Source organism: Ixodes scapularis, unplaced genomic scaffold, assembly GCF_016920785.2.
Source record: "Ixodes scapularis isolate PalLabHiFi unplaced genomic scaffold, ASM1692078v2 PGA_scaffold10__122_contigs__length_95168666, whole genome shotgun sequence".
In the NCBI taxonomy this organism is placed as follows: Eukaryota; Metazoa; Arthropoda; class Arachnida; order Ixodida; family Ixodidae; genus Ixodes; species Ixodes scapularis.
The window spans coordinates 71807756-71825668 of NW_024609836.1; the positions used below are offsets into that span (position 1 = coordinate 71807756).

Below are 17913 nucleotides of genomic sequence, written 5' to 3' on the forward strand. Positions count from 1 at the left end.
CTACAACAACTCATGAAAATGTCCTTTTTCTTGGCATCATAGACGTCGTTCGCCGGAAAAAAAGCTTCAAGACGTTCGACGTATGACGGCCAGTCCTCACCTTCTCCCTTAGAAGGTAAAATCTGTCCAACGTGGGCATGGCGAGTGCAGAAGCTTGTTAGGTAGATATAGAGCACGTCGCGAACTTGCGACGCAAAATAACTCGAACGAAGTATGTTTCCCTCGTCGCCAAACAAGCGGGGATAGACGGCAAGGCCACCAGGAAGTGGCCGACTGAACAGAAGCATGACGACGCTCATTGGCGAAACTGTGTTGTTAATGTGAAAGCTGTCGTCCAGGAACTAGAGAGCGCAATTCTGACACCGCGCTAAAAGTTAATATCATTCACATACGCAACATGACTCCACGAACCCTCGGTTGAGTGAACTCTAAGCTTCCAAAGTTTATTGACTCCATATCCAGAGCGTCTCGGTGTACTTTCGGCTGAGGAACCTGGGGTTCAGTTCCGGTATCTCGGAGCCACCAGGGACCAAACTGGTGGTGCCATAACCCAAGGTGGCGATGGCGGGTACGTTGATGAAGCGCATTCTGCAAAGGCAAACGACACGGTGTTTTAGAATTCTAGTGAGCGGCCATACATGGCTTGCACTTACGTCACACCAGCGGTCATTGTAATGACCTTGTGGCTGAGCGCGACTTACTGCAAACCTGACCTGTCCACAGAAGGGTGTGCCAGTGCGCGTCTTGTAGTACAGGCCGCGGCCGCAGCGTTTGGTCACGCTATGATTACACGGCGCCACGTAAATCTCTTCTTGTTCTTACGGTACCATGGCAACCGCTGGCGCGCAAGGCCTGGTGGCGTTATCTGGCCCTGGTCTCCCCCTGAATCCGCTCTTTTCACGAGATCTCGAATCTAGTCAGTAAGCACTTGACAGATTTTAGCGCAGTAGCTATCTATAGGTGATTTGAGAAGGCGCCTTGATGTCGTCGTTTGTTAAAGTTGCACCTTTTTTAAGTGTTAACAATTTCGGCAATCGACGGAGCTGGTGCCGCGATATGTGCCAAAAGTTGGCGCTTGTCGCGCGGCTTCATGTGTTTCCCTAGGAAGTGAGTTTCGTACAGTTTACCCGTGACTGGTCACATTATGTCTTACTCCAAGTATCAATAAGACCAGACTCTTTACTGATAATTGCAGACAAGAACTTGTGCAAGAACAGTTTTCAATAGTTGTTTTTATTGCGACACGAAGGATCGTGCATTGACTGCGACAAATCCCGCAACTAATGTGGGTAAACTACCTGAGGTAAAGGAGACGTAAAAACCTGACGATTTCACGGGAACTGTGCAATCACCGTAACCTGGTGTGTTTCAATGAAGAGCACGCTCTAATCGCACGTTTTTTTCTTTATTGCTTGTCGTTTTCAAATACCTAATCAAACCCCCCGAGATAGCTCTCGTTACCAGCGAGAAACGGCCTATGCGCAATTCCTTTCCTGTTAAACGCACTTTCTTTTGCTGGTGCCGCGCTGTACGGTACAGCATGTTCCTCGAACTTGTTCCCGATCAGCTGCGCACATGATAGGTTGTGAATCGCGTTTTGATCGCACAGAACCCTTTACCAAGCTCCCTCAATGGCAGAAAAATGCACTCCACCGGCGACAGCCCCCTACCATAAGGAGCCATTCTGTGGGCATGTCAGGGTCACAGTAGGTCATTCTGCTGAACAAGTGTTACCTCCTGTGGCAAGATATCTTGCCCCACGTAATTTATTTCTCTCGGTAAGAACACGTAGGAGTGAACACCAGCATGGTGGCAATGACGACCCTCGTAAGCCATGAGTATGATCTCTGTAGACGTCTCACCTGTATCCGGACACACGGTCGATGAACGCCCGGTACGACGGCCGAACCAGGTGGGGCTGAAGCACGCCCTGTGAGGTAAGTATAATGTGTCAATGGGTTTCAGCGAAGTCTAACAGAGGGTATTCAATGGACGCCATATTTGAGCGCGGTGCTCACGGCTCATGTTGAGAACGAGCTCTCACTTGTCGGCTGTCGACAATCGTGATAGTCTGAAATGCACTTCGCGGATTGACTGATTGATTGAAAGCGTCTTTATTGCTCATTCAAGCGAAATTGGAATCCTCTGCTCTGGTCTTTGGGTCCTCCGCTAGAGGAACGTGTCAGGGGTCATGTGGGAGAGTTGGGTTGGGTGAAGGAGACACGAGCAGGAGGTGATGATAGGTCAGGCTGCCGGGGTTGTGGGGTGTCCACTCTTCGGAGGCGTCACGAAGACTTGCCATTAACACGCGGTGGGTAGCGCTATGTCCAAGATTCAAGAAACGTATACCAGCCGAAGGTGAGGAATCTGTCCACACTCGCCAGACACGTGGTTTGAAATCATCAGACTAGTAAAAACGTCACTTTCCCACAACAGTGGCGTTGTCAGTGCAGTGAGAACTCCGACCCTCGCCATTTCCTTATTAACTTCTCATATGGCGGCACCCTCGAATTGCGAATAAATTGTATATGAAGAATTTTGTGAAGAATTGTGGAAGGCGAAAATGTAGGAAATGCTTTTCTTACGACTCATACCAACAGAGAATATTTGCAGAGTTGCTGTTTTAACACCAATAAAGTAGCGCCAAAAGCGCAACGTCATGTCGTTAGCCGTCGTTCTATGCATTAAAAGCGAGCCGTGACCTTTCGCTCTTAGTCTGTGCGGATACGTGCGTGTCTTCTAGCTCGTGACTAAGCTCGAACTTACAGTGAAAGGGTGGTACGAAGTATAATAAAACAGAAACGGCAAAGGCGCGTGACTTTTGTACCTCCTCGATGCTGCTTTTACCTCGTGAGCTACAATGCAGAGTCAATACCTTCTGGTACTTTGGACCTATTGCACCGTTGTAGCCCTCCAAGCTAAAGGAGATGTAGCCTCATTCTTCCCCACAGCGCGCCTGTCTGTCAAATCAGGCGACCAAGGACCCATAAAATCGTCAAACACGAACTTTGAGCAGAAATCTGGCGGACAATTGCAAGCATGGCGCCTCACCGGTGCCCCCTGCGTGCAGGCATGTGCAGCGTGCGTTTGAGCGTAACTTTGGCAAGCTTGTAATTGCACGCGCTTGCCCGCACGAGCTGAGACATGGCGACGGCCAGATGCCCGGCTTGCAAACCGCTGCCGCAATGAATCGAGGGAACTTTAGTCATTCTGCATTTGCCAGAACCTCGCTGGAGCTCTGCGCGTGCAGAGGAAGGGACGTCTCGAGCACCACTGTCTGCCTTTTGTGAACCAAAGCTATGGCGACTTCACGCATGCACCGAACGTTTGGTGAGGTCGGTGTTTTAGATTTTGGTGACAAAAGCGCAGCGTCATAGCCGCAAGAGTTTAATCGGCGCGCTCCGTAAACCTAGCCCCAACTTTGTGTTTGTCGAGTCTTGGGCCCCAGTACACTACGCGGTACTCTCGGTAAGCCGTGCTCTGCAAAGAAATCCAGGGGTGCCATGTTGCGCTTTTTGCACTCCCAGGAGACTAGGGAGAGGGAAGTGACGTCAACGACACAGCAAACGCAGATTGGGTGTTGATTTCGTTTTCTTCTGTCAACATCCAATCTGCATTTGCTGTGTCGTTGACGTCACTTCCCTCTTCCAAGTCTCCTGGGAGTGCAAAAAGCGCAAAATAGCACCCCAGAGCTGAGCTCAGACGATAAAAAAAAAAAAGTTCCCAAGGTTTCGAGCAACACCCGGAATCGTACCACTGTGAGCAGGACACCGCTGCAGATGGCGAAGAGGACGGATGACGCCTCGTCGGATGCCGAAGGCAGAAGTCCAGACGCCTCGCCTCTCTGGTAGGCCAACTGCGCAGACAAAAAAACAAAAACAAAAACAACAACATGAAGTTCATTTATGGCTCGAAGCAATCACTGGATCTGAAAGAACGAACCTCGACGCATCGGCAGACGACGTATAGAGCCAGTCGGGGACTTGGCCAGAAAGCTAGCGTTGGACCAGCAATTAGGGCAGCCAGGGACTCGTGCCAGGGTTGCTTGGGCCCTCGTAGTCGCAGCAGACAGGACGTCAACTGTGTCGGCACCATGTTTCACAAGACAGAAGGACAAGAACGCAACTGAGTAAGTGTGGTCTTTCGAACGCCCGGACTCCAGAACGCGCTCCATATCTTCCACCGTGCTTTGACAGCGCGCGCGTTCGAGGTGCACGAGACGTCGAGGCATAGGCCAGTAGCTCTCAAGTTTTAGCAGCGCTCCAGGCGAGTAAAATAGAATATTTGGCTCGCGTTTCGAACGTGCGTCATCACGCTTCCCCGCTTCAGTTTTTTTATACTCTGTTCCATTCTAAGTGGCAGCGTAGAAGAGGCTACAAGAGCGAGCTCCGAGCTTGGAGTGTCCCTTCCAAGGAAGCACGCGCGCTCGTGCAGTGCGAGCATCGTTCTGGGGGAACATGTTTTCGCAAGTAGTTTCAGCTTCGCTATCACGTAAAGTGAAACATACGGGTTCACGGAAGGTATGAAAGAACGCGATAAAATAATAAAGCTGAACGGAACCCTGAGGCCGCGAGCTGCATAATTCGTTTTAATATATATATATTTTTTTTTTTAAGTTTAGTTTTTCTTTCTTTTAGGTGTTTTGTTATCGCGCGTCTACAGATGCTGACAGATGCTTGCATTCGAACATGGCACGTGCAGAATTCAACGTTACAGCGCCGCCTGGATAGTGCTGCCGCCATAACATGGTCACGTCTTGCGGACGCGCTCGCGCCCCCTGCCCGAGTGCAACGGGCCTATTGTCGAAGGTAGAAAGCTCTCCTTCGGTCTTTTTACTGGTTAACGCCGCAACCTCATTGGTGGAAAATTGAGAGTTTCGGTGACTACTTAGTTATTGTGTCTTGTGGACTGGAATCTTCGTGATCACAGAGCGCGTATAAAAGAAGCCGTAGCACGCGCTGCACGGAGATAGTCTTTCGCAAGCGCTCGATTCTGTTGTTCTGCCGACATCGGCTCCCACGCGACGCCCATCATATTGCATTTTTATTTTGGCACAAGTTTGCCGCACTAAACTTTCAGTTTCCTCGGTTATTTATCATCACTCGTCATCCGTGATGATAGGTGGTTATTCCGTTTACACACTACTTTGTGACCTGTGCTTGTGCCAGAAGGATCGTATGTTACTGCAAACAGGGCAGGCGTCTTTATTAAGCGGATGAGTCAAAATTAAGTTGGAGAGTTCGTATACGTACGCTGTAGATGGCTCCCAGGGAACCCATGAACAGACCGGGTCGGATATCCAAGCGACGTCCCCAGGACAGAACCAAACTTAGCGCGCTGCCAGCGCCTCCTAGGATCACGAACCGCTGCGTGTGTGATACACGTGGCAAGAGTATCGCCATTAATCACCCTTGCACATCGATGCGTGCTTAAATCTAAAGCCACTGGATTCTAGGAAACTAGTGGCATTGCCCTGCCTGCTGGCAGGACACACAGATACTAACATACAGACGACCAAAACCTCGCAAGGCAATTGTCTGATCGACATTCGTTGCCATGGCAATCGCCATTTTGGTCCTTCGAAATCTTCAAAGCTTCGAAAGGGCCGTTTTGAATCAGCTATGGAGCATTATCGTACTGAAAGCGTTCCTCGCCATTATAAGCGTTTTTTTTTTTGGCACTGTACTGCAATCAAAATATCTATCACGCTTATCTCCACAGATCTCTTACAATTATATATTTCTTCCTACGTAAGACAGGAACATCATTTTCCAATGCTGCCAAGCACCGACGCCGCATGCGGTGGCGGTACAAAGATGTGCGCTTGTTTCGCCGGTGTGCGGATAACAAAACCTAGCTATATATATTTAAAAAAAAAAGTCTTTATAAAGCAACAGCCGTTACCGCAAGTCTGGATCGGCTAAAGGAGAGGTCAAGGAGAAACCGCTCATTCCATGGATCAAAATGGCGCCCACACGGGGACCTTGGCGCTCCTTCCCCAGGATCAAGCGTTAAATCGAATGCTACACGCCAACACCTCATGGACTGGAAGGTCGTAGTTCTGAATATTTTTAGCGTCACCTACGAGAGTCCAACGCGGGCCCGATTCTCGCACGAGGGCTGCGTCATCGTTCAGCAAGGACTCGTGCCCTCGCTGATTGGACACGAACTCCAGCCGAACGCTGACGCGGCGCTCGTGTCCAATCATTGCCCTGCTTTGGATTCTTGTAGATGACACCGAAAATTCACTAGTGGGGGATCGGTGACCGAGTGGGCTGAAGTGCACACCCAGCTCGACGCGCGTGGAGCGAAAGCTCGCGCTGCAGAACCCAGGGATCCTGGGTTCGAGCCCCACCCCTGCCCGTTTCGATCTGGATGAGCATCGTACCGGCGTGCGGTCGTGTATCATTACTGCGTGGTGCACGTTAAAGACCCCAGGCTAGCGGTTGTACTGCACTGGCTAAATTGCTCATCTACAGCGTGTGACTCGTCCCAACTTTAAATGGCAGACCAACTACACGCTGTATAAATATCCCCACAACCCCAATTATTATTATTAAATTCACTAGTACGCGTCCTTGAGTTCTTGCATGCAAGCACGAGTTCAAAGTTTGAGTGGACGCTTCTGGTGCACATGCGCGAGGTGCAGCCGGTGCGTACGCCATAGATGCGGCGTGCGAAAGCATTTTGTGGTGTCACGAATATATAGACCCAGAAGGCTTCGTCCATCTGTCGATTTGCACTCAGTTGTGTATACTCAAGTGCCACAATCAGTAGTGTGAACACTCGTCTTTTTTTCGTCCACCGTTTTCTGTAGCCTCCAAGACGATTCTGTCGTGCTCGCACAGCAGGCGAGCACAGAAATTGTCAAGTAGTAGACGGGACTAGAATCAAGTGGCCGTTCGTGAAGTGGTAGCGAGATCCATAATCGCTGGTCGTGACTCTAGCAACGGCCAGCTGCCCGGGGCTACAGACACGAACCGTTGCCTCCACAGAAAGGCAGCGGCCCGTGCCATGGAGACCTATTCGCGACTCCAACTAAACAAACTCAATTTAAGACAAAACATCAGATAGTTCACATTTCAAGAGAGGGCATGACAGTCGAATAACGCAGCTCAGAGCTATCCGGGGACCTTCGATCCTTGGGGATTCCATGGCCGTCAGCCAGGGAGACAAAACGAGTCGTCGCTTGGTCGACATCCCAAACAACCGCAAATCGAATTTATTGGCGCCCTTCTGCAGAGAGGCATGCTTACCCCTAGTGCGACGGCCAAGCACATCGACATGGATCCCTCGCAGCCTTCCGAGCTCGTGGCGTGCTTGCAGAAAATCGGTTTGGCTCCCAGCAGGAGTCTGCGGGGACCAGAGCCTCAAGGCTTTGCAGGACAAGCGCCGCTGGAGACTCTATACAATTCTCGAACACTCACGAACCGTAGGGCCCAACGCACGATGTCTCCGCCGCCGACACCTCTGCATTGAGAGAGATACTGCTGAGTGATACGTCCCCCAAGCTTAACGAAGGATGTAATATTAGCTGGCCTATTGTTTTTCCTCATGACTGAGCTGTCAACAACTTCTTGCGCAATGGTTTTGGCGCTGCGCCATCTTTCGACCTCCATCAACGATCAACAGGCACGCTAAGCTATAGATATGTCGTTCATCTCCTAGCTGACAGGGCGGTGAAAGCTACCTGCTGGTTGAACCAACCAACCGTCAGTCTTGCACCAAGTGATCGAGCTTTATGCGTATACTCTCGCGCATAAAGAGGGTCTGGCGATGGAAGGCAGGCGACTGGTTGGTCTAGCGAGCACGTAGTACCTTCGACGGTCCCGTCAGCTTAACGGTGAAATGAGTGTAATCGTGTGAAAGAGGGACTAAATTGCCATTTACTAGAGTATGCGTGTATATAAAGTCTCCATTTATTGAAATATATTCAGTAAGGCACGTAAAGCTGATTTAGAAAGAACAAAAAAAAAAGTGAAGTGAACGTTTAACAGGAGCGGCACGAAACTAAGCCGAAGCGCTGCAGCAGTGGGCGACAAAATTCCTCTACCGCGATCCTGTATAGTTCCTGTATAGTTCCTGTATAGTTCCTGTATAGTTCCTGTATGGGCTCCCTACGAGAGCCTATACAGGGACTCTAGATCCTACTACCTCAAAACGCCACCTGCCTGACCGTACCCTGGCATTAGATCGCCGGAAGTTTCTCCACCCTCGCTATTGAACCACTGGAAATCGATAAACGTTTTTTTTTTTTCAACTCAATTTAGAAATGTAATTACCCTTTGTTTGGGTGCTTGAGTTTTCTTAGTTAACTCCAAAATTACAGCCTTATCAAAGCGGGTGTTATAAATTATTTAACTCTATCTTAAGCACGACGCAAAGATAAAACCAAACCTTTAAAAACCTTTTCGATTTTTGGTTCCAGTCATCTTTCTATGATATTAAAGGGCAAATGCAACCATTTTTACACTTTGAAAAAATACAGCTTATAATTATTGCTCGACATTTATAACCTTTGAAACACACGTTGCTTCTTTTTTTTTCCTTCGCGCAATGGGAGCCGCAGAAAAAAATTCGAGAAGAATGAACACTTTACCCCTCGACTCGCGGCCAGAAAAAGTGACCACGTGATCTGGAGCCGATAATATGCCGCCGATGGTTTTAACATAGCCACGCGTTGGGGTTGGCAGAGCAAAAGCCACTATACTCCGTTTCACCTAGTTTCACCTTATGTTGTACCGCTGCGAAGGCTAGAAGCGCGAGCTCACTGCGTTGGCAGCTGCCCTTGGTGCACGAGAGCTTGTGCCGCCGAGGTGTGGCATAGAGCAAGGAGCTCGCGCTTGCAGCCTTTCCTGGGGTACAGCACAAGGTGAAACAGAGTATAGACGCTTTGCAGCAGCTGTGCATGGACGCCGCCATAACTGACCTTCAGTTTTTGTTTCCTCTTATTTCGTTTATTTCACTTCATCATTACCATAGGAGGCCAGGTTATTGCCATATTAGATTCAGCTGTGTCCTTTTCTAAAGCATCGGCCTTTGTAGAGGATCGTCAACTACCGTTTCAGTTGCTCGGCATCTCGGTAAGACAAGAGAAGGTCAGTAATGGTGGCTGTAATTTTGCGCGTGTGCAAAGCGTCTATAGACCTTTCCAATGTTTACAAATCAAAATCCACAGCTCAGCGTGCGATCTCCACAGCTCAGCACGCGCGTGTGCGTCGCTTCGGAAAGCGAGCAAATCACGCGCGTTACGCACGAACACTGAAAATGAAACCGGCCAGCAGCCCTTTTCTGGAAAGGTCTATACCCGAATGCATGTCGAGGCATTGATTGTCACGAGCCAAAATCGAATGCATACGCAGTCTTCGTGTGCACCGCATGAGCCGCATTTAAATATCGCCAAAGCGGAGATCGTAAAGCTTGATGACGCACTTCCGGGCATCGCATTGTTGGCATTGTACCCACAGCTTCGTCATCGAGTTTTGCGAAGGAGGGACTGAAAGAAAAGGTCCGCTTTTCTCCTCGGAATTCCACCGTGACGAAGACGCTTCTTGTTCTGTGGCGTTGTGTTCGGGTATTCTTTAAAGCCCCTCTATCCTGGGAAAAGTGGCCCCATTCATTGTTGTAGAAATGCTCGTGGGTCGAGGCACGTGCCGCGCGCCACTTCTGGGAAGAACATGGCGTCGGAAATCTAGCTCAGAGCTGCGCTGTGCCGCCATGATCTTCACAAGGGCTGCACGTTGCACCTGCCTCGTGCATCGACGCACCTTGCGCTACCTTTGATACATGAAGTGGCTTCAGTATTCTTGGTTCCCACACCTTATGATGTACCGCAGGAAAGGCTACAAGCGCGAGCACCTTGCTCTGGGGCAGATCTCGGCGGCACAAGCTCTCGTGCACCAAGGGCAGCTGCCAACGCTATGAGCTCGCGCTTTTAGCCTTCGCTGCGGTACAACATAAGGTGAAACGAAGTATAGTGCCGGTAAGCTGGTGTAAAGTGCATGAGAAACGTTCCTACCCAATATTGTTGCAGATTCCACATCGGTGCAATTGTCTTCCCCAGCTCATGAAAAAAGCATTTGGCGAAGATTTATATAGTTATGTTTTTACCGCCAAAAGAAAAAAAAAGAACAAAAAAACAAACAAAAAAAACAACAACATAGTTGGAAAGCAATAGAGAAATAAGCCAGTAACGAATATCCATAGCTCACCTGCTCAGCCAGAAGTAGCCGGCCAGACCGAAGGCGAACACCGGGGCCTGCGCGACCAGACAGTGCGAGCAGAGGCTGTAGACGACGGCGTGTTTTCAGGGTTTAGTTTTAGCGAATTTCCGAAACGGCTAATTACTATATACGAACGAAGCGCAGAACACTTAGCGCGTAGGGGACACGACCGCGTTTTCGCATTTCGCTCATACGTGCAGATGTCTAACGAGAAACGTCACCGTCTACATCTGTGCGCCATCTTTTATAAATTGCACTACACTGTCACCATATTCTCTTTGCGTCTACTTTCCTGCAAAACGCACATTCAGTCAATCATCGCGTCCTGCTTAAAAAGAAAAGCCGCGAATAACAAGACAGAGAACACGATTTTCTGTAAAAATGCAATCTTAAAAAATAGTTTTTTTTTCTTTTTTTTTTTGCGTGAAGACGTTATTTTATTTTTTTTTTATTTTTAAACCGCAGCCATTTTTTTTTTTTTTTTTTTGCCTAATTCGCTTTCAGCGCGCTCCGCGGAAAAGCAGGCCCAGAGGGTTTTGTTTATAAGAAGTCCAGTTTTTACTTAAAGGGGCCATGAAACGAATTTTGGGTTGGGATGAATGATTTTAAATTGGGACTTTACTAATCGCATATCGTTTAGTTGGCCAAAAGAAAGAGGCTAGAAAGTCAAAAGCCAGCTTTTCGGTACGAACATTTGAAAATGTAGCGGACTATTTTGCACCTTCTTGCCTTCGAAAGCTCTCCGCCTTTTCACTATGATACATCAGCGGCTCCAAAAGCGCGTCACCGGCGCCAAACTGACGTCAGCAGAGCCCAGCTCACGCATTGGACACGAGAACTGCGTCACTCGGACGTATGCGCTCGTCAACAATCAATCCGTCGACGAATATTTGGATTCGCGTTCGTGGCCAATGAGTGCCCTGACGGAACTTATCATCACTGGGGAATGACAAGTTCTATGGTGTGCATAAAAAGCGCGGTGGAAGCTAGGAGTCATCGCACCAGCGCCGAAGGAATCTCACGACCATGTGATTTCGCAATTCGCAATTGAGTTAAGGATTAAAGCTAAGGAGGAAGAAGTAGAAAAATCGTTTCATGACCCCTTTAAACGAACACGGTAATTATCAAAATTATTTTCAATTACAAAAAAAAAATTGGCGATTTTTTTTTTGTTTGTAGTAATTAATGGTGTCGCGCTCTGCGCGTTCTCTCAGGTAAAACTCGGTCGGTTACGTACGTGTAATTTGTAATTTTGGTTTACGAATAGCAAGCATGGACAGCTTGAGACACAAGAGACCTTGCTTATCTCATGTTCCGTACTTTGTGATTTGTTCTGCGTAGGGTGACATAATCATCACAGTAATTAACGAGTCATCAAGTTGGGGTAAAGGGGGGGGGGGGGGTAGGATTATTGTTCAACGTATAAACACACGTTTTTCTGGAGTTATTCGTTGAGAACGCAAGTGCCTTTCTTTCTTATCTTAAGACGGGAAGAAAACGTTCCCAACGCGAGCGTGCCAAAATCGGTGCGTCAATGCGAACGAAATGCGCAAGCATTATATGTAACCACAGAACGAGCTTGAAGAATTTACTCCATAAAAGATAACGTCTTATCGCCATATATATGTATATTTCTTCTTTTCTTTTGTTTATAAAATAACGTGTGGAGCAACTAGCAAATAAACATTCCATCGGCTTTCTTCCATCCGCTTAATACATGATTTTGCGGTATACGTAAACGGGACATGAGGCTTTTTGTAGACAAAATGACGCGACTGCCAAAATAAACCTGTCCCGGTCAAAACGGATAGAACTCAAACTTTGACATCTGGTCAGGACCGCTAGAGTGTATACATTTGGGCGAATAATGAGCGTTTGGCAATAAGTAGTTTATTTTTGTGGTTAAAAAAACAACAACAACAAAGAGACATAAAACAGTAAATTTATTTTTGGGACACGCTGTAATGCCAATCAAAATAGTCAAATCTCGATTTAATTCGATGCGGTCGCATCCATTCAAACGCAGCCTATAACGCATTACCCTTTCGTTACCGATAAAAGCATAGGTTTGTTAAAGTGAGGAAATTAAAAAGAATGAAATATATATATGATCCTCAATCGGCACCGCCTGGGTGTTGGCACAGCCGATATTAAAGCCAATTCGATATAAATGAATTGGATCCTTGGATCAAGCGGGAATTTCACCAAAAAGCCAATTGGGAACTGTACTTAAAAAAAAAAAAAAAGGGACACACCAAAAAACAGTTTAGGAAAGACCGACAGGGAGAAAGGACCCTGCAGAGCCCGACATCAGCCCAACCCCGCAAAGGATCACAAAAGGGCGACACCAGATGGGCGAAGGGCAACAAAGTGAGCCCAACGACCCCCGCCGCAGTGATATTTGCTTTTCCCCTCCTCCCAAGGAGGAACCCCAATGAAAGGGTCCTCCCCCCCTCCCCCTCGGTAGAGGGGTATAAAAATATACAGTCGCAACTCATGGCCGCGAGAAAGGAAAATGGAGAGCGAGCGTACCTGAGCGCGCGAGAGACTGCGACCGATGCGCCATTTCTGGCCAAGAGTCGACACGCCAACTTCGGCACCCTGTGTCAAAGGAAGCGAATTCGTGAACTTGACGGATAATACATTTCTGACCTAAGCTTGGCAGTCGTGAGTTGTCAAACACGGAAGACTCTCCCGATGTTCTCGTGGAATGGCGAATGATTGCGTCTGCACGGAGACTGAGATGATGGTGAGCCACTGGTATGCAGGTCATAGCACCTTTGCTGGGCCTTAAGAAGCGTAAAACCTTTACCGTTTCAAAAAATATATTTGATAAAAGCACATAATTTTAACTACGTTTGTAACGATCATATATTGTGCAAGTGAGGTTTCTATAAGCAGCCTATAGATATGTAAAAACCAACCAGTACTAGCGTTACAAAAAAAAAAAAAAAGAAAAAAAAAACTGCACATATAACAGTCAACTGAACTCCATTATTTAAACCTTAATCAACAGGGGGTGATGTCGCTCTTCCGTGTCACCGTCATTTATGCTGATTCTTTAAAAACTTCAAAAGGGGACAGATGATCAAGAAAGCCCTACACGTATCAATTCATAAATCACGTTAACTTTCACTTCAACTTAGTCTATTTCAAATGAAACGCTATGTAAAACCCTGAGCTTGCGCCCACGGATTCGGCCGCGTCCTTCCTGAAGAAACGGCATATTTTTCATTGCACACATGGGAGCCGGAACGTAGGATATCAAAAATACGATGGAAACAGCTCTGCTTTGTGTCTACGAGCACTGGCGCGAGGACGCACCTTAGGGAGCTTCGCACTCATGTTTGTGGATAACTTTGCACAGAAGCCTTCGACAAAACTACGTGTATGGGCTCTGCGACGGTAAGAGATCTGCGATGAGGTCTGGGCATGACGAATCACAATGCTGAGCATGAGTATCGAACGTCGCTTACCAGCCTCAGCATGGACAGCAGCAAGGAACGGACACTGGCAGGAAGTTGGAAAGAGCTCGAATTAACCAGCGTGCAACGAAGACAGACTATTTCCACTGACAGGATGAGAAACCACAGGGCCTCTCCATCGGATCACCGGCATCCAGCACGCGCTCATGGCCTTCCGTCGTGCTTCGGCTACGAAAACGTTATGGAACTCGCGCATGGAGGACGGACAACCGAAAGAACGCCCTGATGTTCTTATATCCTGTCAGTGACAATCGGCCACTTCTGCCAAATCGAAGGGGCAGCTGTGGCGGCAGGTTGGCTCGCTAGCCTTTTTGAATGAATCAGCTACTGTCGAGACCGGTTATAACGAAGTCAACGGGAATCGGAAGTCCCTTCGCCATATCCGCTATTTCGTTATAACCAAGTTCGGTTATAACGAAGTGCACAAGGAAATGGGAAATCGTGATCGCTTCGCTGTAACCACTCTTTCGTTATAACCGACTTTGTTATAGCCGGTCTCGACAGTATTCACAGTCTAAAGACGAAGCCGTGAAACTAGGCTCGAAAAGACGCGAAGAAAATAGTCAACAGGAAGCTACAGCTCAGAGGCTGGAGAGGTTAAAGACCTCCCCGCCGTTTTCATTCTGTCCGTGACTATTGGCAATATGCACGACCAAAAGCGTCGCTGCGGTCGGTTTTCCGTGATTGGCCAAACGCTGACTATTTCGTCTTAGCCATCTTTGACGGTGTTGGCTTAGGGATGCGGTGACTCTGAGCTTCTTCCGTGCCTTTTACACCATCGAACACGTTTGTCACAGCTGAAGAAAAGTTGCCGGTATCACAGCTTGTGACGTCACGACGAGGCAAAACCAAGGTCATGACGTCAGGGAGAGGAACCGTTAGAGGGCGACACGGAAACTCCTCGGCGCTAATTTTATGGTGACAAGATTTACAAGCCCTACAGTGTAGAGGCTGGGTGACCCCCCAGGCAAGAACTACAACGAACAAAGCAGGTCGCTGACTCGCTGCTCGATTACGTCAGGTCAGCGAACATGACACCCCCCCCCCCCCCCCCCCTCCCTCAACGCATCTCATCACACCACCCCATCCAGCCTTCCGTCTCCCATCCCCATCAGATATAAATTACTTTAGTCGATCTATCTTGGTTTTTTTCCTTTCCTCCGAATAAACGTATAATGGAAAGCGCCTCCAAAGGGTGTGCTTACCGTCTTCTAAAAAGTGGCCCTTTAATTTCCACCCGATGACGTCATTGAAGTGTCATATCGTGATATGGCGATATCACAACAGCGCTGATGGTTTGTGGTAGGCGCCTGTTCGACTGCAAGTCGCTCTCCACTTCACAGTATAGGAAGCTTCAGTAGCCAGGAGTTGGGGCTTCTGGCAACTGAAGGCTTCCTACCGAATCTTCTTGAACGTGACGACAGCTTACTCGTACTCTTTGGCCAGGTCCCCAACTGTGACGTGATTTGTTGCCGCTTCGAGAGCACTTGTGATGTATGGGCAGGGCGAGATGCCAAACACACTATAGCCGAAGACGCGTTTCAGGCAACGCATACTGTAATACTACAATGTCTGGAGCGCGTCCTATCCCACTCATGCATGGAAGTGGACCCGAACCAGGGGCGTACCAACTTGTTCTTGAGTGTGTGTGTGTGTGTGGGGGGGGGGGGGGGGTAGAGCAAACCAGACCCCCCCCCTCCCCCCCCAGGGCCGGGGGTCGGTGTCCTTAGTATCCCATGGGCACCGCCGGCCAGTGTTCGCCCTGCCCAGGGGCGGCTGTTTTAGGGGGGGGGGGGGGGGCAAACACACTCCTTGCCCCCCCACTCTAAGAACTGGGGGGGGGGGGGCAGGCGCCCCCCTTGCCCCTCCCGGTTGGTAGCCCATGTCTCGAAGTGACAACAAGTGACGACACAAAAGCAGGAGTGACGTGCTGGTGTATGTCGCGATCCTGGCGGTTGGCCATAAAAGTTCCAAAAAAAAAACACGAGAAAACACGAGTGTTGTTGCCGTCGCGGCGTCCCAATTCCTGGCCACGAATGCCTCCGTGGACTCAGTCAAACTGGGAAGGATCATTCTATGCCAAAGAAGACGCGGTAATTTTTTCATGTCTGGGATGTGTACGAAAATTTTAATTTGGAAAAAGAAACCACTGAAATAAAAAAAAATAGCTGATATCATATATATAGCTTTAAGCTTCTGGAATTTGCATAAAACCCATGTAGTTAAGAAAAAACATTATGAAAAAACGGTTGGGTACCACACAAATTTAGGTCAGCGCCAAATTACATATCACGTGCCCTATCTTACAGTAAAATACAAACATTGAAAGACGTCATTTCAAGTCCAAACAGGAGCTAAAAAAAAACTTTTTGAGAGTTTTTTATTTATTTTTTGTCAACTGGGGGTTGGGTGTTAGCTATAATAGTTCCTTCGTTTGTTCTCATAAAACTAATAATTGCATTGCACGCGTTATATATTTAAAGTCTGGTTTTGTTGCGTTTTAATTAAATGACAAATTCTCCAGTTTATGCAGAAATTGCCGTATTGAGAGCCAGAAAAACCAATGTGGGCATCAGCGCCCACCAACTTTCGAAATAGCCAAAAGTTCGATTCACCTCATCTCTTCAAAATACAGTATATAAAAAATTTAGAAAAATACTTTTTGCTGTTGTTGAGAAATTATTGTTTTTAAAGAAGAGCCTCTTTGACCATGCTTCCAGGCGCCCGCTTCGTAGGCGACGCACGCTGACGTTCGCCAGCTAGGCGGCAACGATGTGAGACGCCGCCGCATGGTCTTCAACACTCTCTTGAAAACAAGCTTCATTCAGCTAAAGAGGACGTCATCCTGACTTCCATGCGTCCGTATCCTCTTTTACGTTACGTAATGATGCTGGCTTCTTGATTTTACTCGATTCTGTTCAGGTAACTGCCGACGAACGCATGGCCTGCATCGTCTGCTTCCACAGTTTGGAAATGCGTACTGCGCGTCGGCCTTGTCTGTCGTATGGCCAGATAAAAAAAAAAAAAAAAGCAATTCAGACCGGATGGGTCTTTACCGATGCAAAATGATAACAGTGATGTCGCCTTCCCCATTGAACCTTAATATTTTTTGGTAGAACTAAGACCTATTGAAGTTCGTTGGCACATCCCAAGGACACGCTGCCGAGATAGTGGCGACGTCATGCAAACGACTGCGTCACTCTTCTAAGCGTCCATAGGGAGTTTTCGTAGATGGTTTTCGCCGTCCCGCAACGCTTTTCGCAACCCACTACGATACCCGGAACTCTACAGTCAAGGCCATCGACGCGCAGGCTTAGTAGCGGCTTTTTCGTTGCGGAGGGCTTAACGGAGGGGGAAACGCGATCTACGAAAACTCCCTAATGTGGCAATCTTTTTGCGCGCAATATTGAAATCGGGAGTGAAAACGCGAGAACTGATCGATGAATATCGAAGAAATTAATACTATTTCGCAAATTTTGTAAATTGGTCAAATGTTTGATAGCAGTTGGCGTCAGTACTGGGATTGCAACATGTCGCGAAACCATTATTTAAAAAGTTAATAAACAATTTGTTTAATAAGCCGACTTACCATGGCGGAATTCTTACCTCATTTAATGCCTGCCGAGCCTGACACTCAGATGGCGAAGACGGCACTTGTGTAACTTCCACATTTTATCAAACACACTTCCTCTATAAATACTAGTGGGTTCAAAATTCTAGACATCTTTTGTTGGCCTCTACTCCGTGCGACGCGACCGGCGCGCCGCCGCGCGGCCGTTACCGAAGGTAGGCAGTGAGAGCCCCAGCGAAACGAAACCACGCCGCGCACATTGGTACGCATTAAGTCGGAGCGATGCGGTTGCGCTAGGTTCACAGCATGAACTGCTGCGTCGTTAAGTGCTCCAATAGTTATGCGTCGTATCTCGTGGGGCCGAAGTTTCACAGTTTTTCACCTCGCCGATGTTTTGTGGGACAGCGACAACGATGGAGCCGTGCCGTACGACGCGAGAAATTTGGTCTCCCGATTATGTCTGCCACTGTGTCGGCACGGCTGACATGTTCTACACTGCCACTTTGCGCTCTGCGTTTGTTTTCGTAACAGTAACGCCTACATATCTCAGCTCGAACTGAAATGCCATCCCACACTCGCGCGTATGCAGTGCGAATTTCGTTGAAGGAATGCCCTCCAAGGAAGTTTCGTCCTC

The 17913-nt window shown here is 48.2% G+C and overlaps 1 protein-coding gene across 1 annotated transcript; it reads right to left on the reverse strand.

Annotated features, from left to right (window-relative positions):
* Positions 1-422: 422 nt before the first annotated feature.
* Positions 423-12815, reverse strand: LOC8031769 (transmembrane protein 135). The gene is made up of 9 exons (XM_029974070.4): positions 12756-12815; positions 10212-10258; positions 7432-7470; positions 7257-7353; positions 5253-5366; positions 3943-4080; positions 3755-3856; positions 1863-1930; positions 423-588 (listed from the first exon to the last, which is right to left on the reverse strand). The coding sequence occupies exons 4-9, from the start codon at positions 7284-7286 to the stop codon at positions 444-446; spliced, it is 597 nt and encodes a 198-aa protein (XP_029829930.4). The 5' UTR covers positions 7287-7353; positions 7432-7470; positions 10212-10258; positions 12756-12815; the 3' UTR covers positions 423-443.
* Positions 12816-17913: the final 5098 nt, after the last annotated feature.